The sequence below is a fragment of the Myiozetetes cayanensis genome, unplaced genomic scaffold, assembly GCF_022539395.1.
Source record: "Myiozetetes cayanensis isolate MyiCay16 unplaced genomic scaffold, myiCay2020 scf6-25, whole genome shotgun sequence".
Taxonomy (NCBI): domain Eukaryota; kingdom Metazoa; phylum Chordata; class Aves; order Passeriformes; family Tyrannidae; genus Myiozetetes; species Myiozetetes cayanensis.
The window spans coordinates 3,697,269-3,722,014 of NW_026087853.1; the positions used below are offsets into that span (position 1 = coordinate 3,697,269).

At 40.3% G+C, this 24,746-nt stretch overlaps 1 protein-coding gene across 1 annotated transcript in view; it reads left to right on the plus strand.

Moving 5' to 3' along the window:
- The window catches only part of SLC38A6 (solute carrier family 38 member 6), a 40,873-nt gene that overhangs the window by 6,369 nt on the left and 9,758 nt on the right, over positions 1–24,746 (plus strand). Inside the window, 7 exon segments of the mRNA XM_050336262.1 lie at positions 2,495–2,534; positions 13,006–13,084; positions 17,681–17,763; positions 18,234–18,292; positions 22,720–22,785; positions 22,990–23,043; positions 24,586–24,665. Coding sequence (XP_050192219.1) covers positions 2,495–2,534; positions 13,006–13,084; positions 17,681–17,763; positions 18,234–18,292; positions 22,720–22,785; positions 22,990–23,043; positions 24,586–24,665 — 461 coding nt within the window.

Below are 24,746 nucleotides of genomic sequence, written 5' to 3' on the forward strand. Positions count from 1 at the left end.
TCATAGGGATCTAAGATAAGGGGATTGTCTCTCATGCAGTTTCCACAATGGGAACAACTAAGAGTAGGTTTCGTGCGTGTTATTTTTTTGTTTTGTTTTGTTTGATAAGCTCTTCGGGTGAATGCTTCTTACTTGCTGTTTTATGTTTAAAAAACTCCACCAACAGGACGCCCCCAAACAAACAAACCCCAACAAAAACACCGGTAAGCTAACCATTTCTGGTGTAAGAGTAATCAAAATGTTAGCTGTGCTTTTTTAGGCGTGTACTAGATCTGTTTTTCCTAGTGGACAATGTTATCCAGTAATACTGGGTGCACAGGAAATATTGCCTGTGAGTACTGCACACTTATTATTATGAATTCTATGCTCTGTGTTTCAGTAACTAAAAGCAGGTTTTACCACACAGAAGTATGATTTTAATATTTTACTGAAACGGTGTAAATTTTTTTCAAAATTAGTTTTGCTCATCAGGCTGGAGTCTGATTTCTTATGCCTTAGGGTAACTGAGAATTAAACCTGAGCTGTCAGGTGTTTGTGAGACTTCCATTAGCATGAATAAGCAGATATGAGTGTAGTCTGAGGATCAATATTTATTGATCAAAGTTCTAAGGTGACCAACCTCAAGAGATAATAAATCTTGGTATTAGCAAGGTATGAAATACAGTTATTTTTTACTGGAGCTCTACAAATAACCATAAGCCATTGCTTGCAAAACTCATGGAAATTTAGATCTTAAGGACAAACTAAAATGTGACTTAGTTTGCCTTTGCCCTGAGCCCAGGGTGAACATACATAAACCATTCTTGGCAGATGTTTGTCTAATCTGTTATTTAAAAGCTTAAACTAAGAAATTTCACAGCTTCACTTTGTAGCCAATGTCAGTAATTTTTTTTTTTAACTCTCCCCAATATACTTATTCATAATTCTCAGTTTAAATAATTTGTGCTAAAAATTATCCGGTCTTTTATTTTTGGTGTGCACAGAGAGCACTGGATTATTTTTAGGTTGGGAAGCTGTTGTTCCAATAAAATAATTAACCAAAGTTCACCCAGTTTTCCTGATGAACACTTACCTTTCTCCCTTGAAGGATCTTTGATATTTATATAGCTTTCTTAAAACTTGCCTGCAAAACAGGCTTTGCTGTTTCTCATTGTGTTATCTCAGACTGTTTTCTCTATTTGCAGTCTAATAACTCTTCTAAGTCGTATTTTTGAGATCTCCCTGAATCTTAACTGATCTGGTCGATTTTTAGGCTTTTCTGGTTTCACCACAACCATTCTGGATTCTGATCTGTCCCTGAACAATTCTCACTTCAGTCAGGCACAGACTTTTTTCTTTTGCTTTTTTCTCACTCATGAGGGAATGGTGCAGTCAGACCACAGCAGGATCTTGCTTGAACTGACAGCTTAGGCTGTCTAATTACTGGCTGGTTAATTACTCTTGAGGTAGAGCAGTTACTCAACCTTGTGGTGATTTCCTTTCAAACGTATTTTTTCTGACATTTGTGAGGATGGAAATTTTCTGCCATTGGAAGATTGCTGGTTCTCCCTTTCCAAAGGCGTGAAGTATTTGTTTCCATGTATGGCAAACTCCAAGATACCATACTTTGCGTTTTTTTTTCCTTCCCTTGGTGACTTTTGAGCTGACTTTGAATTCATTTAAAATCTGAAATTATTTTCTAGCTGATCAGTTGAAAAAAATGGCAGCTCTGTTTTCGGATTTTATTCAAAAGTACAAATTTGTTTTTCTTCTCACTCTCACATCTGTGGCTTAATTTTTTTCCAAGCACTCATTTGGGAATGTCTTGCTCTATCAAGAAGAGCAGTGGGTAAAAAGAAAAACTGCATTAGGTGATCGTCGTGTTTTAGAACTGAGCTGAGAAGAAAACACTGGGAAAACTTTATAGCCACTTTTAGGGTTTTTTCAGTTAGAAGTTAATTTTCTTTTGGATTCAGACAAGTATTTTAGTAGCCTGTGATCATTTTGTGCTCCCAGTATGAATAATCACAAACGCTGAAGAAAAGTCTGTCTGGTTTACAAGTTTAAAAGAACAACGACATCCCTGACAGTTAAAAATACTCAAGTTTTTGGAGTGAGGAAGTGCACTTGAGCTTGTACAAATCTCTGCTGTCTTTTTGGAGCTGAATGATCACTTTCATTTGTATTCACCTGATACCAGTTAGGATGCACCTATATGTTTTTAGGGATTTAAAACCCTAATCTTCTGCAGATCAGGCTTCACTGAGTTCCTGCTCCTGCTTTGTCATCTCAGATTTTTCAGGGAGGACTTTTTTGCTGTCATGTTCATTTCAGGTTGTGTTGGTTTCCACGTGTTAAGCTCTTCACCAAGGAGAAGATGCCCTTCCTCTCAGGACTAGTTATCGCTGCCACATCTGGTCTGGTTAAGATGATGCACATGTGTTTTATGACTGCTGGGGACATACGATTTTAGTTACCCTTACCCTTTCTAAAGAAATCAATTTTTTTTTTATAGGTCCTGGTTGCAACTACAATAATTATCCAGAATATTGGAGGTAAGAAACTTCAGATGCTCGATTATTAACTGTGTGGAGTATAACCTCTACAGGCTACACAGCCCCAGAGGCACCAAAGGCAGTAATTAAATTAAAGTGCTCTTCAGAGGACAGAAAACTTAAAGGAAAGGCTCATGTGATCAGGCTAAGCTGAGGGGCTGGAGTCACGGGGTAGATGGGGGGAATTATGGGGTTTGGGTTGTGTGCCTGTTGCTGCATCCCAGGTTGTGGAGCACATCCATGGTAGCTGGCACTGCTGGTTGGAAGGGGCTGAGGAAGCAGCATCTCCACTCCCCTGTTCTGTACATTTGTTTCTGGTAGCTGCACTTTATCAGATCATGTGTTTTGGGTTTTGCTGTTGGAACCTGCCTATGCATTTTACTGATTTGTGTAACAACTGAATGTTTACTTAGCTCTGATGTTTCATATGTTCTGCATTAATGGGAGCTTTTTTTTCCCCTGTTAGTTCAATACCTTGTTATTTGGGGAAGTTGTTTATCCTCCCAACTTAGTTCATGTGGGCTGATATGTTGTCATATGCTGGGCTGTCCCCTCACACTGTTCTTATTTTGTCTTCCTTGGTGCATGGCTTAATAAAATTACACTGCCTGGTTTTGTATTTAAACTCTTACTCAGAAATGCTTGCATACTTGATGGTCACTAAGTAGTGACCAGAAATTATTTAGAAATTATTTGTCTGAAAGTAGACAGTGTTTAACAGAACAATTTTAGATTTCTTTTGGCTCTGAATGTTTTGGATATTTTCTTTTAAACGAGGGGATCATGTGAAACCTCCTTCCTCTCTCCCCTACCACCGGGAAGATACACGTGTTCAAGTACATCAGAAGAAGGAAACAGCATTCCAGTGCTGTTCTTTCCTTTAGGATTACCTCTCAAGTCCAGACAATGCAGTGATTGCTGGGTTTTTTTGTCACAATGTAGACATCTAGAACTAGACCAGGTAACTTCTTTCATGGTAAACTTGGAATATTTTCATATACTGGAAGTTCTAATAATAAAAGCTGCCCATATGAAATGGCTGTAAAAATCCAAGCATTAATTTTAGGCAGGAGTGACCATATTAATTCCAAGATTAAGGGCTATTTATTCATACAGGTTTTAGAGGATGTTCTGTAGCAATGAACAAATCTTTTCATTTCCTTTCCCGTTTGAGTGGATCTCTAAATAAACAGCACTAGAGAAGGAGGGATACACAGTGCAGGTTCTGGAGATTCTGGGATCGTGTACAAGACTCTGTGGTCAAAGGAAATATGACTCTCACTTCTTCCTCATCGCAGTTCATAACCTCCTCTGTGTCATTTTTAATAAAATTCAGCTCAGTTACTCTAGAGCCCCAAACTAGTGCGTGCTGGATATTACCAAACTCCTTATTCCACCCTCTGCAGTGGCCTTCTCTGCCAGCAAGTAGGGCCTGGTTTGCCCAACCAATGGGTTTCTGTCAAACTAATTAAAAAGTAGGAGGTTTGCAAGATGAAATGCTTCTATCAAATATTTTGAGTGACCTCATTTTGATGGAAGAATTCAGAAACTCTGGTTTGGTGGTTCTGGTTCCCAGGGCAACAGGTTTCATTGAGGTGGCTTATGTATCCAGTACATTTACTTTCAAGGAGGGCTTGTTTCCAAATGCACTGAAGGGAGGAAGCTGACTTTCCTGCCTTGAATCTGTTGGTGTTGGTAGTGCCTAAACCTGCCCCAAGGCTGTGAGGGTGGGTGATCTGTGGAAGCCTGGGTGGCAAGCTGGGACTCTGGCCCCTTCTCCTACACAGCAGATGTGTTGTGTTGTCACTGCAAGGAGCTGTCACAACTTCTCTTTAGTATTGAGAGCTCTCTTCGGGAACAGAGCTCCAGCTGCCTTATTCCTCTCCTTAACAACCACCTTTGGCAGTGCCCTGTGATGCTGCAGCCCAGTCAGCACTGTGTCAGGAACCAGCTTTGAAGGCGACTGCACTGCAGGCTGAGAGGCTGCTGAAAAAGCATAAGGAAGGTCGAATAATTCTCTTCACCTCTCAGGGCCTTGACTCTTGAAGGACTGCATGGAAAGAAGGGAATTTTTCTTGTCTTTCTGGTCCTTGGGCAGATTTTAAATGGGAGTGGTGAAACTGTGGAGTGTCGTTTGTCCTTGAATGGGATCCACGCTGGGATTAAGTGTGAGGCTTGGGCTCTGCCCACAGTGCCTGTTGGTAGGTGTTCCCCTCCCTTTGTTTTTCTGTCTGAAGGGACCAGCAGCACGGTGCCTGTTGGGCAGACATCCAGACTCTGTCAACATCTTTGATTTCAGAGTAAGGCTAAAAATAAAACTGTTTTCTGTTACCTCTTCCATCGTCAGACCTGAGAACGTTGCATCATACGGTGTCTTATTTCACAAATGATGGGAGAGCATAAGATAATGAAAGATGCCTTGTGGCTAAAATAAGCAACTCTGCCAGGGTTACTGTCACTATCTGCATCTGCTCTGGGCTTTCTTTTACAGTTTTGTCTGATCCCTTCTAAAAATAATCCAAGTGCAGAAGTGATTTACATTAATTTGTGGTGGAGAGAGCGTTTCAGTAATCATTTTAATAGTTATGCTTTCCAATTTGTCAGCTTTGTTTTTTTTTAAAAAGAAAGCTTAATGAACAAATTTGAATGTGACGTTCTAATTGCATGCCCTTAGGGATTTGTGTAGATAGGGGAATTGATTTTTTTTCTACTGGCAGGATACAGGGGAGTTCGTCTTTCTACTAGCAGGATATCCAAGTTTAAAAAAAAAATTAAAAATTTTGTTCAGCTGCAGGAAAGCACTGGTTGCTCAAATTTGGAATTTAAAAGGTTAAAAAAAAATTACTTCAAGTGCACTGCTTGGAAATTTAACATGTATCTCTAACAAGAGTGCTCAACTTTTCCTGCAGATTTTTAACCATCCCTTTGGAACACTTTGTAATGTTGATTCAAGTAACAACAAATCAAATACCAAAATCCATTCAAGTACCAAGGATTAACTAAGGATGCATCAAGATAATGCAATATCCAAATGTAAATTAAGGTAATTTTAGTACTGTGTCTTAAAGACTTTATGGAATATGTACAGCTTAGAGTGATTAAACTTGGAGAAGGTTTGCCTTGCTTTCCTTGTAATCAGTATGTTCTTGTTCTTGCAGTGTGGGTATTGTTAATGAAGGGAAGCCAAAAGGTTGAGTGGGAGGGCCAGGGCTACTAATTTTTGTGGTGTTCAATTTGTCAGCATTTTGGCCCAATCCAGCAGCCCTTTGATGTAAATAACTAGTGATTGGTTGCATGTGAACTGCCCTGGTCTAGAAAGGGCTGGTTAGTTGTGTGTGTGGGTGTAAAGTGGACACGAGGAAGGGAACCCTCACGCTGCACCTACCAGGCTGTCAATTTGTCCATCGACTGCCCCTGACCCTTTTCCTGGCACCCACATCTTTCCGTGGAGTGATCTTCCCAGTGTCCACTTCTTGCCTGCTGTGCAGAAGAAGAGGATCTTGAAGGGTTCCAGATCCTGTCAGGTGCCCTCAAAGAGAGGAGAGGGCCCTTGGGAAACTGTAGCCCTGGAGGCACACGGGGAGGGAGGGAGGCTGCTATCGAAAACACTGAGTTCCACGGCCCTGCTGGCTCTTCATGTCATCCTTACCAGGAGCAACTGGAGCTGGACAGAGTCCCTGCTATTGTTTTCATAGCTTTGTGCTTCTAGGAAGTGATGGATGAGGCACAGGGGGCCAAAGCCCTTCCCCCTCTCCTGCCAGGAAAGCTCTGTGAGCTTCCTAGGTGCTTTCCGAAGAGGAGGAAGGAAGACAGTAATTTTTCCTTCTAGAATTATCCTCTCTGGATGTGACCGAAAAGGAGGCCGCGTGCCCGAGAGAAAATTCTTTAGGAGTCTTAAAGCATAAGTAGTAAAGACAGAGAAGGGCTGATTTTAGCAAGGCTGGTGGAAAAATGGAGGCAAACACAATGAAGTATTGCACAAGAGCAGCCCGTTGCCAACACTAACAAATCCCCAGCACCGAGGTCTAGCAGGAAGCATGAGGAGTTTTCCAGCGTGCTTCCCAGGGCTGCGGGCTGCCATCGGCTCAGGGTCACCGCTGCTGGAGATGGGGCCTGGTGGCTGGGATGCACACAAACATGAGCCCAAACTGCTGAGAACAGGAGTCTAATTATTTAAAATTTATTAGCAGCGGGATTAAGTGCTGCAGTAGAACCTGCGGTGCGGACGTGTGGCTCGGGTGGGTCCGTGTGAGGAGTTTCTGCAACGGGTTTTATTTCTTTTTCCATTGCTTCAGATAGGCTGTGGGTCAGTGTGAGTAACTCACCTGACTTGGCTTGTGCCCAGGTAGTCACCTCTTTGGAACTAAGCTTTCCACACAGTTGTCTTAATTTTGCAAAGAATTATTTGCTTTTTAGTATAAATACGATTTAATTCACCGTAATTTTTTGTAACTGGCGCTTGCCGATCTTGTTTCCGTATTCTGCACTTCACGCATCCTCAAAAGGTACACATTTTTCTTCTTTCTAAGAAAAAGTAAGGAGGGAAAAAATATCTTTCCATGTCCCTGGAGCGCTGTTTTATCCTCGGTGCTGCCTGAACGCTGTAGGCAGTAACTGGAAGCTGCAGGATTAGTTCCAATGGGTGATGCTGTTCTGTAGCTGCATTTTACAGCCTGTTAATACAGTCAAGGTGACAGACAATACACAGAGACCCCGCTGTGAGTGCAATACACCCTAAATATGTATTTACGTTCGGGGGTTCGTATTCTTCGAGCATCGCGAAGTGAATCGAGAGGCGCAACCACCGGGAGAGGCAGAGACTTAAAAACAGCAGCACCACCATCTACTGGCCTGGCCCGGCCCCACACGCCCTGGGCCGCCTTCCCGGGAGAGCTGCCGGCAGCCCGGCGCCTCGGGAAGCTCCAGCCTTCTCCTGCTGTATTCCACATCCCCTTCCCTTTGTTTTTCTGCGAGGTAAACAACGAAATATTTAACTTACCTCCTCCCCGTGCAAATTCATACATGTGTGCTTTCTGTGAGTCACTGCTTGCAGATGCTGTGCAGAGACTGAAGACCTTGTTTTATTGAGTTAATTGAGCATTTTCCTATTGCAAATTATTTTCTTTCGTGTTTTTTCTTTTTTTTTTTCCCCCAGAGTTCATTCATTCTGTAATTTAGTTCTAAAAGTATTTACAAAATTTGCTTCAAATTTAAACAGAGAAATTTTTTTTTTTTTTTTCCCCAGAATGAGGGGCGGATGAGAATAACCTTCTTTTTGTAATCAGAACAATACTCAACCAGCTTTGAAAATAAATGAATGGTGCAAATCATGGAAGAATAAAATACAGCTTGTTACATGCTGAGACCTGCATCCTTAATACCTTAAGAAATTACTGAGCTTCCTTTAAGTATGGGAAATCTAATTCTGTTTTCAAACAAACTCGAATGTTTGTTTTCACAGCGAGGTTTGCTTTTGACCTGAAAGCCTAATTATCCTGACTGATTCAAAGTGAGGATTTCCAGTGCAGAGCTGCCTTAATTAAGGGCAGGTTTGTCAGCTCCTGTACAAATTTAACAATTGATAACCCATGCTCCTGTGTTTTCCTATTGCAGTGAATAGTTCTTGGAAGTTTTGATACTGTAAAGAGTATTAAGCCTGCTTTAAGTAATTTAAAAAAAAAAACCAAAAAACCAAAAAACCAAAATTCCAACCTGCAGCTGTACTTCAGAATGGAATATGTGAGGAAACTTTTCCTTTTTTTAGCATAAATGTACACATGTAATTAAACTAATGAAATTTTACCAAAATAAATCTGCTGCCCAAGTGTTCCCTATGGAATAAGAAGGACTTTTTTTAAGCTTGCCGTAGGTAAGTTCCAAAGAAATTCAGGTAAAAGATAAAGCTAGAAGGAAAAGGAAGCAGGGGAGCAGAAATTCATCGGGATGAGTGTCCAATATGAAGACTAGCAAGGAAGTTGACAACATTTTTCACTTCTCAGAATATCTCCATGTGAACAAACATCTTTCACACACTCTATTCTACATCTGGATTTTAAAACAGACAAATTATCCCAAGTTTTTTTTTTTTTAAGCTTCCACTAAGAGGATATACTAAAAACAACCCATCAAGGTACTGGGAGACTTCTTAAAATTGAATATGTGGGGATTCAGTGCAAAATAAACACAAAGAGCAGACTTTTAAGGCCATATGGTGTGAGGGTTGATGTTTTTCAGTGGTATCCATCCGTCAGTCCTGGTGCTTCCACAGTTTGAATTACATGTAAGAAGCTCAGTGCAACACTGAAGTACCTCCTAGTCCATTCTTGTTCTTTAGCAGGAAAAATGGAAGCTTGCCCAAAATACTCCCTAGTTTCACTTTCTTTCTTGAGCTCCTTCCCTGCTTTCCTTTTTAACTGTGCCACGTTGTTTGGATTAGGACAGATTCAATTTTAAACAACCCTTGTATCAGCACGAGCCCAGAGGGGTTTGTCACGTGCAGTTGATAGGAAGGATCCAGCTCGGATGGGCTGGAGTGGGCAGGGACTGGGAGTGTTTATTCTGCTATTTCTGCTGTTCAGCCTCTCATCTTTTCCAGTGTTTTGGGAAAACTTGGTATCTTCCTGTCTGAACGTTTTAGAGGATGAGAGTTACAGGCATTTTCATTTAACTCAGTTACCTGTAGACATTTGTGAGGAATCCCTGTTTTACCTAGTATTCCCTCAGCTGAAAATCAAGATTGCTCTGTCTGCTTTTGACTCCCAAATCTTTCTATAAGTAGGAGCTGTGGAGCCTGTGTGGTTTTATTGATCCAATTTGTTTTTTTCCCAGCCCCCTGTCTTCTGTGGGAAGATTGGAAGGGAGCTTGCTTCCATTTTTCCACAGTGCTTAACATCTTTATAGGGCTCTAATATTGTCAGTGGTAGATGAGGGAAAACTGATCAGAAGAGTTGATCAGCCCATTTAGTTAAGTGATCTGAAGGGATTTATCACAAATAAGTGTAATAATTATATTCTCTGGTGTAATTGCTATGGACTTCAGCACTTGGTCTTGTTTTGGAAAGGCTAATAAGAAAAAAGTTACACTTTTTTTCCCCTGGTAACCAAAAAGCCATCCACATGTTTGATTGTAAGATTTTTCTCCAACAACTAGTATTTTTGCAGGTAGGGGCACATGTCTTCAGTGTTGAACAATATTGTAGCACAGCAAGGGCATTCTGAACAATGTATGCATGGTATGTGTATGTCTAGAGAGTCACAGCTCATGGTGGAGACTTTGAGAATGGAAGTGTAAAACAAATATATTTTATATTTATCAAACTTTTTTTTCTGTCAGAGAGCTAATATCAAGTTTTCAGAACACGATGAAGTGATATATATTTCAAGAGTATATAGTTTCTTGCTGCTTTCAAGGAGCCTGTTGAATAATAAACTATGAATATAATTTTGATTTCTGCTGAATACCGATTGAGAAGTTCAGAGCTGCTTAGTTCTCCATCGAGTAGCTCCTAGTGCCTACTGAAAATTATCTAAAAATAACATAATGCATGCAAATTAAGGACCTGAAAATTAGGAAGTGACTTGGCTAAGGTTGCTCATGTAGTTGTAGTTCAGGACTTGCTGCATCTGCATATTGCTGAAGCCTCAGACTGTGCCCTTGCACACCATTTTGTTCTGCAGGAATCCTGTCTCGTTCAGTCCCAAAATAGACGTCTCATGTCAGTGTTTCAAAGTGGAATAAATCAGAGCACAAGGTGGGGTTTTTGTTGTGTTCACTTGTGTCACAGTTCAGTCTCGTGGCTGGGTAATCTCTTCCTTCCGTTCCACATCAGGGCTGCCAAGGAGAGCTGACGTTTAATTTGTACAATGTAACTTGACGTGGCTTTGGTCGAGGTGGGTGTCAGGGAAGTGAAGTACAATTTGTTATTTGGAGCAAAGGATACAGGACTTTTTGTCTGTCCTATTCTAGGTACTTTATTCCCAGAGTAGGAATTCCTACTTTATTCCAAGTGCCTAGAATACAACAGACAAAATTCTGTTGGTGTCAGTTTTTTCTTGGTTTAGTTTCAGCTTTAAAACACCAAACACACCATGTTCTTTGCTCACTTTTTTAGTGTGTGTCAGAGTTATACAGTGGTTAATATCTCATTTTACACTGAGTAAAGCTACAAGGAGCTTTTTCTCTGAGGAGAATTAAAATTGTCTTTGTAAGTGAACTAAAAGCAGGATTTGGCTTTTTATACTGTATTTACAGTGGGCATCCTGCTCAGGTTTATGTATGAAATTCAGGTCTTCTTTAAGCATCAGGACAGAAATAAAATTATTTATTGTTAATTATTCATCTTGTAGAACAAACAAGAGAATATAAAGGGGTGTGGGGGGGAAATCCTACTACATGAGATTGTTTCCCATATGCCCAGAGAAAGGAAGAAAGATGCAATTTTCTTGGTGCAGGATTGGCTCCCTCCTTAGGAGTGGAATTCAGTGAAATAGGACTCCTCTGAAAAACAAAGAGTAAGTGCACAACAAAGGATAAGTGATCAAATGATTAGCCAGAGGCTAATAGGAATGCAAGGGCAGAGTGACAGATTGCATATTAGGGGGAAATCTGATCTGGAAATTAATTCAAAGCTTTCTGCAGCGGGGACTGCAAAAGAACCAGTTTTGAAATCTTCCTGAAGGACATAAATACATGCAAATTCTGACTTGCTTGTGTGTAAAGTATTGTGTCATACAAGAAAGAGGGCTAATAGATAAATAAAGTTGAATTACAATTTAGCAAAGTTTTCTTCTCCCTCTTTGTTTTTTTTTAAATTAGGGTGAAATCTTCATCTGCCTGCAGCTTAGTGTGAGAAACTGTGTTAATTTACTTACAAATTCTGGTGATTTAGAAATATGCATGCTGCAACCTTCTCTGTGGTTGAATCCACATTCTGTTGTATGCAAACAGGAGAGTGAATCAGAACAGCAGATAAATAGCTCACCAGGCACAATCAACAGCTATGTATCAACAGGGAAATGCACTTGAATATTGGGGAAAAATGCTTTTAATTATGAAGAAGTGAATATTTCCTTATTTAGTGACTTGCCAAATTGGTTTTAATTTAACCTCGTGGTAGATGTCACTTTGTATTAATAGGATTCGCTTTCTTTGTAGAGACCACGTTACCTTTCTTCCAAATTTAACACTAACTGCTGTAGGACAGCAGCCTCTGAGTCCACACTTCTTTTAAGGTTCAAAACATCCCTTTAAAAAACCCAAACCCCAAATATCTGCTTGTGGAAGTTTGCTGGTTTACCTTTTCAAAATGTACATTTTAATTTTAAAGCATTAATAGATATGGCATGGTAAAATTCTACAGAATTACTGAGTACAAAACACTAATATTTGAACACAACAGATAAATTTTTGTCAAAGATTAAATGTAACTAAACCTTTATTGACAAGTTACTAAAATTACTGGATGCTTAAGGATGGAAATTAGTTTCATGTAGGCTTTGATACTTGTTGAAGCTGTTTGTAAAGCTGATTTTTCTGAGTAATTTTCTGCTAGTCTTTGATTCATATAAACTCTGCTTACATAAAAAAGTGACATGAACAGTATGTGAAGGTATCAGACTAGTGGAAGTTGTAATTTAATAACCCTCCCATTTATGCCTTTGATCATTTTATGTAGTAAAGGAGAAAACTGACACAGTGAAGGAGTTTTTGGATTTATGTGTTTGTATCATTGCTTTCTGCTGAATAGAATTATAAGTATTTAATTTCAAGTCAGCACTCTTGTAAGGGTAGCTAATAATTTCTCTTCTGATTGGCAGTTCCTGTGTATTTTGCACTTGATGTTGTTGCTGGGATCTTCTGGGTGGTGGGTTTAGCATGAGTAGCAGGGGTCTGTCACTGATAATCCTCTTAGCTCTGAGGGCCAAACTTTGCAGTGTGTAGAAATCCCTTTGAAGTCCTATTCTTGTATATAAATTTCTGTCATGTATTTGTTTAGGACAACAGCAGTTGAGCAACACTAAAAACAGAGTCATTAAAAAAACCCTCTTGTACTGATAGAAATAAGTATTATTTACTCTCATCATTAATAATGTCTGGTGAAGAGGCAGGAGGAGTCCTGCCTGCAGCCTCCTCGTCTGCCTCTCGCCTGCAGGTCTGTGTTCCCAGGTAAAAGGTCGGGGCTGTGTATTGTATCCTCTTGCCTTTTAGTCCTTTGGATTATGTTTTCCTTGTTCCAAGACTCACATTGTAACAGTCTCTTTGGAGGCATTAGCTGACATCAGTGCAACACTCGGGGACTCGCAGCTATTTTTAAAGGCAGTGTGCGAGAGGATAAATTCTGGTTCTGGTGCCGCGGTGTCTAACGCAGAGCCGGGATGTTCCAGCCGGAACCACGCCGGTTCAGCCCTGCTGGCTGTCACAGCCAGAGATGGTGGTATTCCTCTGCTAAATCTGTCCTGCTTCTCTTTGCAGCCATGTCATCTTATCTGTTAATTGTGAAGTCTGAGCTTCCTGGGGCTGTTGCAGGGTTCTTGAGTGAAGCCGAGAGCGGGTAAGGAAAAGCGCTTCGTGTCCTGCGCTCTGCGTTTGTCCTGAAGGAAAAAGCGGATCAGGACTGCTGAAGGAGTTGGGTGCTGACGCTGCCTCTGATCTGCAAAAAAAAAAAAATAGTTATTTACAGCCGTTGTTGGAATATGAAATGTATTTGGCAAGTGCAAGTGTTGTACAGCACGCAGAGCGGGATTCTTTCCTCGTAGCCATTTCCCACCAGACGACCTTAAAGTCAGTGGCAAAACTCCATCTACAAGAATCTCCCTTCTGTAAAATTTAAAAGGGGAAGCAGGAGGGAGAGGAGGAGAAACATTTAAACTGCTGTCATGTTATCACTTCACATATTTCAAAACCACAGGACAAAAAACGGCAGGCATTTATATTTAAATATTTTGTTGTCTTGCTCTAGTAATTGGACTTGTCTTGGGAAAAATGCCAGGTTTCCAGACTTGGTTTATAATTCCTTGACTTGGCTCCCAGTAAAGAAATGATTCTTTGCAGTTGAGCTGTAAAGCTGTGTGTAAGGAGTGTGTCCCTCACATTTCCATCAGAACTGTGGCAAGGAATCTGTGCCTGTGCTAAGGCAAACACTGCAGCTTCAGCACTGAAATACCTCGTTTGAGTTGTTCCAGTGCTGCTGTCATTCGTAACAGTGTATCTTGGATGGGGTTACAGCTGTTTTTCCAAATTGCTATTTTCAGATGTTTTGAGCTCAAAACTTTCTCTGGATTGAAATGTGCTGAAATTGTCTCAAGGCTGTGCAATGCTTGTATTATTCCTGAATGTTGTGGGTGAATTTTAAGTGTGAAAGCAGTTTGTTAAAAGGTACCTTAGTTCATTATATAATTTTTCACTTACAACTTCCAGATTTTATAATGAACTTGAGAAATGAACTGTGGTTATGATTTTGCTTTCTGTCTTTCTGCCCTCTTGGCCCTTACAGTTTTAGTAAGGTTTCTGTTGGTTTTCTGTCCTCTTTTTTTTTTTTTTTTTTTTAAACTATTATATTTTATGCTTGTATGTAATTTTTAGCCTGCTAATGTATCTCTTCCAGCTGTGGTAGTCATCACCTTTTCATTTGGGTGCTATAACCTCCGTCAAGATCATACATTAATCCCACTCTCCATGAACAGTGGCCTTGAGCTGCTGCTCTGTCTGCTGCTGCATGTGCGTTCCAGTCTGTCTGTCCCCAGATTTAGTATCTTAACATCTCCTACGACTCGGTTTAATTTTATGTCAGCTCTTGTTCGTGCAAAGTGACTTTTTTCCCAGCAAAGATACACTTTGAAACAAACTGAGCTGGTTGTTAGGGATCACCCGGGCTGTGTAATCCTCAGTGCGCTGTCAGCACAGCCAACACCCACGCTTCTTCCTTCGCTCAAACTGCAGTTTGAGGTGGGAATGAAGCTCAGCTTTGCGTTTGGGAAGAGCTGAGATTGACCATAGGAATGCCAACCACGGCTCCAGTGGTGATCGGCAGCCCTGGTCTCACTGAGTTTCTGCCTCTATTAACGGGAGTTCTTCCACTGTTGGGTGTTTATTTGACACAATTTCCCTCCTCTAATACTTGTCCAAGCAATGTTTTCCAGTGCAGTGGTCAAGCAGTATTCCAGGTACATGCACACAGCTGACCTTCTTTGTATACCCACATCTATTTTATTTCTTTTACCATATTACTGGCCATGGCAGATCATAACCTTTCGTTTCTGTGGATTTCCCCACAGATGTTAAGTGTACGTTTCTCTTAGCAGACATTTTAAATTGTAGGAAATCGTTCAACAAAAATAGGTAATGAGATATCAAGCCTAAGCAACAACTTATTTATGCAAAGAGCATAAATATTGACTGGTTTGATTCAACTTCTTTACCTGGACAACTTGTTTCCAGATGTGGTTGCACAACTGTTCTGTTTTTAAGTCATTATAGCATCTGATACGCTTCCATTTGGTGCAGAATTTATCTTTAACTGTAGTTAGAATGTATCAAAAGTGTCAGCTAAACTATCTGTGAAAATATTTTATATGCCTAAACCCTCCTGAGCCGTACATTTGGGAAAACCATTTAAAGAATGTTTTGTGCATTAAGTTGTTTTTATAGATAAAGGATGGCAGGTGTGTGTGTGTTTGAAAGGCTCAGAGCCAGTCTAACACATCCTCATGCCTTTTAAAAAAAACAACCCGTACAATACGAACACTTGTTAATTGCAAGTGGAGATGTTTCTGTGTGCAGAACAAGAATTCCACATAGTTTTGATGACATGAACATAGTTTCAAATGAGGAGTGTGTTAAAAAGTTGTAATTTGTGAGCCCTCTGCTAACATTTAATGACCCTGTCAGAGGATGTGATTTATGCAATTAAGTTGTCTTGCTTGTGTGTTATATAATTGATATGGACTGAGAGTAAGATCCTAATTTAGAACATATGAATATCTTGTTCTGCTGAATTCAGGAATGAAATTAAAGCGATTTATAAATGTCTGCTTTTAGTTAAAATATGGAGGAGGGAGGAGAAACATCTGCATGCCAAAGCATTTTCAGTAGAGTCAAGGATTTATATTCTGTATTTCATATTTGGAACGCTTTTATCATATGGGATTAAATTTGCAGATCAAATTGATTTTAAAGGCAATATCAAAACATTTATTCTGCCTTTGGAAAATAAGTGTATTTTTACAACAGTACTTTGAGGAGAAAATGGATGTATTTTTTGATAACCAGGAAATTGTCCCCTATTCAGTTTTTTCTTCTTTTTTTGAGGTCTTTTTCAGTGTAAGAATTGGTATTCCAAAATCAAGCAGTTCACAAAAGTGTGTTTACTCCTTCCCATCACCTCATTGCCGTTTTCCTCTCTCTTCCCTGCCTCACCCACAGTAAAGTAACCAAAATAATTTCCTCTCTGTCCTGCTGAGCTTGTGAACCTCGACGGCAGCTGTGGGGTTGCTGCGTGTTTAGAATCAGGGGACTGAAACAGAGGTCCCACGTGCACACATAGTGCATTGTACTTATGCCTACTGCCATGATGATGTTCCTCCTGATCTGAACACCCACCACACTAAAAACAAAGAAAAAAAAAAAAAAAAAAGAAAAAAGTGTAAAAATATGAGAATGCTCAATGACAACAACGTAAAGACTAAATACCACAGCAGGGAGCTAATCTTGGCAAAGTTGCTTCTTCCCTGTAGCAGTAGCAGGCTTAGGCCAATGTTACACTTTTTGGAGAATGATGTATTTTAACTAATCTTTAATACAGACATTGTCACCTAATGGTCATTTTGGTTTCCACGTGGTGAAGACGCCCTCAGCCTTGAGATCTCTTTGTTCGCTTCCATAACACAAGTGGCTGTCCACGATGTACAACAGCAGTTAATATACCTGGAGGATAATTCTTCTTTAACACAGGTGTTATGGTACTTTCCCTATGATAACTCGAGGTGCTGCCTGTTTATTAGGTGCTAACCATATCCTGGACTAAATAAACTGGAAGGTCAAAGGTCAGGGTGTTTATAGGTAGTAAAGTCGGAGGCTGATGTGCAAGATGTTTATCAGTACAGGATATGGTTATTGCCAAGGCGGGGGAGCCACCCTCAAGATGTTTCTGTTTCTTGACAACTTATCCATCTGTGCTCTCCTCAGTTTGGAAGTGGGAATTTTTTGATACTTCGAACAGGTTTTAAATGCATGAGGACTTCCCGTGCCTCCACAAGGCTTTTTTTATTATGTGTAGTTCTATGGTTGAATATTACAGCAGATTTAATTATCATCGTTTCAGTCTCTTTTGTCCTTTAATTCTTGTGTGGATGTATGCAAAGAATGAGTGATCACTTTGTGCAAAATTGAAGAACATCCTCGTTATTGCTCTACCTTCTTATACCACCTCTGGACAGGAAACAGAATTTCGAAGTAACTGAATGTTGATTAAATATTTGTTTTCTTCTATTGCTCGAGTGGTACAGTGATAGCTGTAATGAAATTTGGGCAGAAGGAAAAGCTGATATGTTCGGAAAATGTAACTGTGTGTCCAAACAAATCAGTTGGATAGCTTAGCTTTCTGCCTCGCACCTCCTGGAAGTGGTAAGGAGCTAAGGTCATGGAGAAGGAATAAACTGGAAGAGAAGCTCGGCAGTGAGTGGGAATTGATGTTGCTGTTTTCTTCCAGCAGTGTAAATATGCACCTCACTGCAATCCAGTTCAAAATGCATGTAGTGTGCTCTAGAAGTACTTCTGTTGGAAGTCTGTAGAGTATGAAATGCCCTTCCCTCTGATCACTGCCGTGAATCAAGGCAGGGATTTGCATATTGTGCTGCTGAGAAATAACTTGACACTCATCAGGCCCCTGATCCCTGCAGACACTTGCCTGTGGAACGTTGCAATGCTGGTTAGTTTGGGATGATGCTCTGCCCCCTCGTTATCTGGGAGCTCTGTTTTATATCACAGTATAGAAACTGGGAATACAAATTTGTATAAATTGCATGTGAGACTGGAAATTATTGCTTTTTCTTCTCCTAGTGGTTATTTCGTTAAGATCACGGTTCTAAATTAGAACTTAACTTATAGGACTCCTGAGCTTTGTATCAGTCCTAAATAGATTTTCCAACAGGTCTTGGTACCTCGATGGGAGGCTGCTGCTGCTCATTACTTCAGTCTGCATTGTTTTCCCTCTTGCCCTTCTTCCTAAAATTGGTGAGTAATTAAAGGAGAGAAGCGAATATTATTCTACTTTAGCAGCAATTACGATTGAAGACTTTAAAACCTTAATGGGTTATTTATTTATTTAAACTTGCAGGGGGCTGGTGGTGCTGGTGATTACTTAAGCTGTTGTAGTGTGTTCTGCCTTCCAGCCCTGCCTAGTTAACCTATTACTTGGGTTGCAGTAGTATTTTGTCTGCAATACTAAAATAAAATCTTTACAGCAGAACATTAAAGAGCTGCATTTACTTACAGCATGCCATTAGTGGTAAGCCAGTTCTAATTCTGCCCTACAAAACTACATAAATGATCTGTGACAGGCAGTTGGAATGTTGTTATTCTGAGTCCTAAGCCCCAGATACCCAGCACTGTAATAGAAAACATGCCTAAAATGTAAAGCTTTAGCTGTACATTAGGATCACTTTCCTTATAAATTCTCTTTTATTTTTACTGTTATTTTACAGGCTTTCTTGGCTACACAAGTAGTTTATCATTTTTCTTTATGGTGTACTTTACTCTTGTGGTAAGTTAAAAATCTCTGCACAGCTTATCATTTTTTTTCCCCTTATTGTTTGAATGTTTTCATAAGACTGTTTTGAAATTAATTGTCTTCCCCTCCCCCCTTAATTTTTTATGTGAAATTTAGAGGTTTCCTTAAGCTCAGTATGTGCTTGCTTGGACAGATTACATTTGTTTTGCTGAGGCTTAGAAATGTGTATGAACTTCCAAGCATGTGAAAAGATTTAAAATAATTATATTTTGGGCTGGTAAATGTAACAATATTTTTGTTTTGCTGACAGTGCAGCAAAGGGAGCTGGCACATGTATTTTTGTTTCCCTACTAGCAGAGGAATGGAATTCTGTTTTCTTAGCTTCTAACTATTACTTACTGCAACTAGTGCAGAAGAAAAATTTAATGTACTCCAAATAAATTAAATTTACATGTATAATGGAGTGACAGAGTTCAAAAAAAGGCAAAGAAAACTAGAACTTCATTAAGGCAGTTTACAAGATTCATTAATACGTCAATGACCTTATTCTTCTTTCCAGCTGAAAGGAAAAGTTCTTTTCTCTGAGCCATATGGGGGCTTTTGACCCTGATGTTCACCCTCTCAAGGCCCCTGTGAGGTAGATGTTTCCAAATATCAAAAGTGAGACCTGCTAGGCAGATCTAAGAGGGGAAAATGTGCCTTTAAGTTGCACTATTTTTCTTGTTACAGGGAAAAAGTGTGCTAATGCACATGTGTAATATGTCGTACAAGCGAGCAGCTCTCACTCTGTCATCTGTTGGAATCGTTTTTGGGAGCCTGGCAAAATGTTCCCCCTCTCCCCTGTCATTCTGGCTTGCATTGACTTGCATTTAATACCTGTTTTACAAAGGGATAAACAGAGTTGAAGGCAAGTTGAACAAACATGCCATCCAGGAGACCCAGGCAATCCATTAGGAACTAAACCATGTGATAAAACCAAACTTCAAAGCTGTCAAAACATCTCCCTGGGGTATCCCCGGAGAGCTGCTGTGTTTGTAGGACCTTGGGAAGTATTCTTCTTAAGATGAACATTGAGGAGCAGCCACAGCCCCTCCAGAGCTAATGGAAATTCATTTGTGATATTTATAAATTACCTTAACTTTTGACCTCTCTCCTAAAATTTGTCTTTAAGGGGAAAAAAAAAAAAGGGGAGGGGGCAAGAAAGAGCACAAACTGTAGTGCTGACATAGGCCTAATTGCAAGGGTTTTAAAAGCAGTTCAGTTTCTGGATTTCAATAGGAATGTGAGGAAAGCTGTTGTGATGAGTGGATGCATTTGAAAGCAATTTTGGCCCCTGAAAAAGCAAATGTGGGAGAAAGACCTGTGCACAGCTAGTCTAGCTGGGATGATTTAAATTAGATTTTTTGATTCTCAATCGAAAAGATGGGTAGAAACTACTAATGAGAGAGCACAGACTACTGGATTTCTTAGGAAATGGTTCAATTTGTGTGCTTACCCTTTGTTGTTAAATGACAGAGGAGCAGCCCCAGTAAATCTAATTGAGGTCAAAATTTTTAAAAGCCGTTACAGATATTTAAAGAAAACCAATACTCTTCACAGAGTAATATCTCCAACTTCTTTAGGCACTGAAAGTCAAAGGCACTAAATGTGGTTCAGTTTTCATATCTAATTGCTTTGAAGTGGGTGATATGTGCTGTTGAAATGGTGTTTTAGTTTGCACACTGTTAATTTCTGTGTGGCAGATATGTTTTAATTTGTTCCAGAAGAAAACTGCGTTAGTCATATGGAAGTGATATAATTATATTTTGCATATACAGTAATTCTGTGCCTTTTCAAGTGCACACCATCTGTTCAGCCTTTTGCCAGGAAGCCACATTTTTACTGCAGCCTGCAGAAAAGGGAGGTCTTGGTCAGTCTGGTCACTGAGCAGAGGGCTGGAGAGTTCTTTGTTCTGTGCTCTGCTCTGGGGCTTGGGCAGCTCACAGGTTTCCCCTCTGTGCTTTAGTAGCTTCAGTATCTTCAGTATCTTTTCCTTCAAAGACAACATACTGGGTCCTAGTCCTCTCTAGGGAAAATTTGCAAACACTGAGATGAGCTGATCTGGGAGATAAACAAATACATATTAATTCAAAGCCAGATTCTTTCAGGTCCTGAGCACTTTCATTTCTGATTATTGAACACTTCCCTGACTTCAGTCCTTAGTGAAAAGAAATTGTGATTGGTAAACTTCTTTTTTTTTACTGCCTCCCCCCTTGCTGTGTTGAATACTGTTGAAGAGTAAAGACACATTTTGTGTTTGTGTGTGTGTGTTTGTGTAGACAGAGTTACTGGTAGCTTGTTCAACAAAGGTGTTAATGATTACTGACGGTATTTTTCTAAATCTCTTGTTTATGTTCCCAGAACAAAATGTGATGCAGATTGGGAACCTGTCATATGTAATGAATGATGTTATGCACAGACAAGCCCCTCTTTGCTGAGTGCTGTCAGTGCTGCTGGAGTGAAGGGGTTCCTGTTTTCCCTCTGCAGGATGTGAAAAGGCAACATCACTGAGAATATTAGAACACTTGGAGCCTCTAACTTGATTTTTTTAGCAGTGTTTTTGGTGCAGGTTTAAAATATCCTATTTCTGCTAGACAGTCTCCTTATTTTTAAATTTTTTTACTTAAAACCAAATGTTTGTTATACTCAAAAGAACGTTTATATGAAATAGGCTTAAAGTTCCAGAGGAAGGTTGTGCTGCCTGTGTGACTACTCAGCTAATTGGGCTGTGCTGCCAGCTTAAAAATTTCTTCCTGTTGGGGGGACCTCATTAGACTACAGTTGGAAACCCAAACAGATTTGAATAATTAAGCAGGTGGGCAAATATAAATATAAATTTTAAATGCACCTAATACATTTTATTTTGTCCTTTTTTTTTAGTTTCCATTTCTTAATCTGTATTACATTTATTTTAGAAAAACGTCGTTCGGCTTTTTAGGTTCGGCTTGGCCTGTCCTCCTTCTGCAATGTTTATATATAACTTTGCTCTTTAGCTGGCAGGAAACCTTGCCCTCACCACTGCCAGGCACATTTTACGTTCCCCAAACCTTGCCCCTTCAGCTCCATGGCCCTTTTCAGTGCTCAGGAAGCCCATCCCAGCTTCAGACAGAGTTCCCACAAAGCCAAGTACTTTGGAGCCTTCTCCTGCATTTTCCCCCATCTGGATGCCTTAAATATCAGAGAGGCCCAAGTTGTATTTTAGTGTTTGGCCTTTTCCTCCTTCTCCCCTACTTGCTCTTCAGTTGAACTTCTTGATGTACCCCCAGCACGTCCTTGTCCCCTCTCACAGCCTCCCTCAGGTGAGGGTGCCGTTCCCATGGCACAGAGGGAGGCAGTTCAGACAATCAGTAAATGGCATAAAGCAGTGCCAGAAACATGACTGGAGGATTTCCCTTGATAATCCATTCTCACAACGTTTTCAGGCTGCTGTTGAGTTCCATACCTTGAGTTAGCTGCTCTCCTTGTGCAGTGTAAGACGGGTTATTGCCACAGTGTGCTCGGCCTGCCGTGGACTCGCAGTTCCCTTTCCCCACATTTTGTCCGGAGGTAACATTTGTTTGCTTCTCCTGGCACTGGTGACAAGAGGGAGCATCTAATCCTCTGGGAAACACCACTTGGCAGCAAGCAAAATGTGGTTCTCTGAGCCAGGAGAAGCGCTCCCTTGCATGTTATTCTTCTTGTGAATCTGAGTCTTTAATTAAGTTTTTAATTATTTGCTCTAGGCTTCAAAAGAATTATAACCTCTAAAGCCAGGCAACTACAATAGGAAATTAATTAGAGTGAGGAGAGCAATGCAACTATCATTTTAAACTGGGCTCCTGAAAAGGGAGGTAGCATTTCTTATTTTAATTTCCCTTTGATTTTCAGCCCTGTTACTTGGCAGTCCCTAAACCAGCAGGGTGTAGCTAAAGGCCCAATGACATTCTGGGACAATAATTGCATTTATTGTTTTTCCTTTGCTTTCTAGTCCAAACCATATGTTTCTGCCTTTTAAGATTAGCCCTAGGCTCTGCTCTATCTCTGTTTAGGGCTTGTCTACTTAAGGCGCGAGCCTGGGATCGCTAACACAGCAGCTATTCCGTACGGGAGGCCCTCGGTGTGGAGCCCGGGGAGAGTGGATGGGGAGTGCTGGTTGTATTTCAGCTCATGTCAGAGCCCATTGCAGTGCCCCACCTCCAGATCCCCACAACCATAAGGCTGCCAGCTGTGCCGGGCGAGCAGCTGGATGGAATGGCACTGACAAGCTTTTCTGTCCGAGTTTCCTTCTGGTGGCCTGTCTGCCAGGCAGGCCTGGTGATTTACTGTGGGTGTGGCTCCCTGCTGTGTGTTCCAACAGGCTGATATTTTAGCTATGTGTATCTAAATTGAAAACTGATTTTTTAGGTGATCATTCATACATCAAATGTCTGCTCTCTTTGCAGGTTATGATTAAAAAATGGTCGATCCCTTGTCCTCTTCCTCTGAGTAGTGCCATAGAGGCTTTACAGGTAAAGTGCTCTCCGTTTTGAAGTTCTAATTTTACTAGTAAACTGTAATACTTTTTTTACATTAACACTTTCAGAATGGCTTGCAATTTAAATTCCTTCTTTTATTAATCATCATAGAAACTGAAAAGTTTCATGTCTGTGGCTTGGGCTTATTCTTTCATTATGCCTTTTTTTTGTGTGTGTGTGTGTGTTTATGTTTTACAGGTTTCAAATTCTACCGGGGATTGTAAAGCAAAGCTCTTTCATCTTTCAAAAGAGGTAATCTCTATTAACGATACGCAAACTTAAAGGGGGGTGGTGGTTTCTAAAAAATTGGGGTTTAAACCTTATCCAGGGTAAGCTGTCCTTCTGTAAAACCAGTTATAGGCTGCTGAAGTATTTCCTATACCTGCTGCCAAGTGTTATCCAGCCTCGCTTTTTTTTATGTACTAAGGCTGACTGTCCGAGTTGGCATTTATGAAAATATTTTTCAAGTATGACCGAAGAATAAAGTCTAGCAGATGCAGCAGTGGTCAGCCTGATGATGCAATCACATCAAGCCAGCTTAATATGCCCTCAGCTGGAAGTCAGTGATATTTGGCTGTATGTACTCCCTTAGGTTCTGGCAAGGCAGAACAGGTTTCCTGACAATGCCTGGACCTAACACTTAGTTTTTCCTTACCTGAAGCTAATTCTTCAGGCCTCATGGAATTTTGTGCACCTCACTGGGTGCCAGCTCTGGTATTTGTTAATTAATGTGGCATTTAAATCATGTCACCACCCACCAAGGCTTGCAGGGGAGGAAGTGTCACGTAGAACCCTAGTTGCTGTGGGGTGAAGAGGGAGGGAAAAAGGTAAAATTAAACCTGGGATAGCCCTGTAGTGGGATTTAGGAAGGACGTGGTTGCATTTATCTGAAAAAAACAAAACCCACCGTCACAAGAAAAAGAGAAGGGGAAATTAAAAAACAAAAAAAGCTTGGGCAATGCACCCATGAGACAAATGTTATCTGTAGATCAAAGCATAAATAGTGCTTTGACCAGGAACATCTACTATGAGATTCTGGCCTTTTGTTTGGCCTTTTCTGCTTTGAAGAATCGTGGGACTCACCTCTAGTTCTTTTTTAAAATTGGCTTTATCAGTAGAAAGTGGCATATCTTTACCAGTATGGGCCTGATTATGTCAGCACAAGAGTGTTTGTTGTAGTTCAGTTTATTCCACTTGGCAATTGCAGCAAGCCAGGCTGGATGATTCATCTCTTTTATTACAAGTTTTTGGAGTAATAAACCACTAATTGCGTGGTTGCAGCTTTAATTACATAACTCTCTTAAAACTTGAGATGCCAAAGCGTGTTACATTTGCTGTTAATATTTTCTGTTCTATTTCATGCTGCATCCAGATTTTTGTCAGGGAGTAATAAAACAGTGAAGTCAGGATGAAGGAATCAGCAGTTTGACAGGTAGCTATGGATATTGGAATTTAGAGAACTTCTTAGGGAATTTATGATGTGCTGACTCTGGGGCAAACCCTACTCTTTCTACATAAGCACTTGGCTTCAGTAGAGCCAAAAAAGAATCTTGCAGGTTTTGGCCTACAGACAGCGTGACTTCTGGTGATAAAATAGTGACCACTTGAAGTGATGTGACTTGAAAAGGTCCAATTTTGTGGAATTTCTGTGTTGTGGAGATTTATCTCAAACCATTAATGTGGAATTATTTCCTCTGACTTCCAACACTTGAACTGAGTTCTGAGTTCATCCAGATATTTTTCCAACCAACAGTCATAACAAACAACTTACAAGATGTTTGTCTTCTATTTTAGAGTGCTTATGCAATACCAACCATGGCCTTCTCTTTTCTCTGCCATACCTCAGTCTTACCCATCTACTGTGAGCTCCAAAGGTAGTGTATGAAAACACTTGAAATGCTAAAGTAGAATTAATGGCATTTTTGTAATATTTTCCCTAAATTAATCTTCAAGTC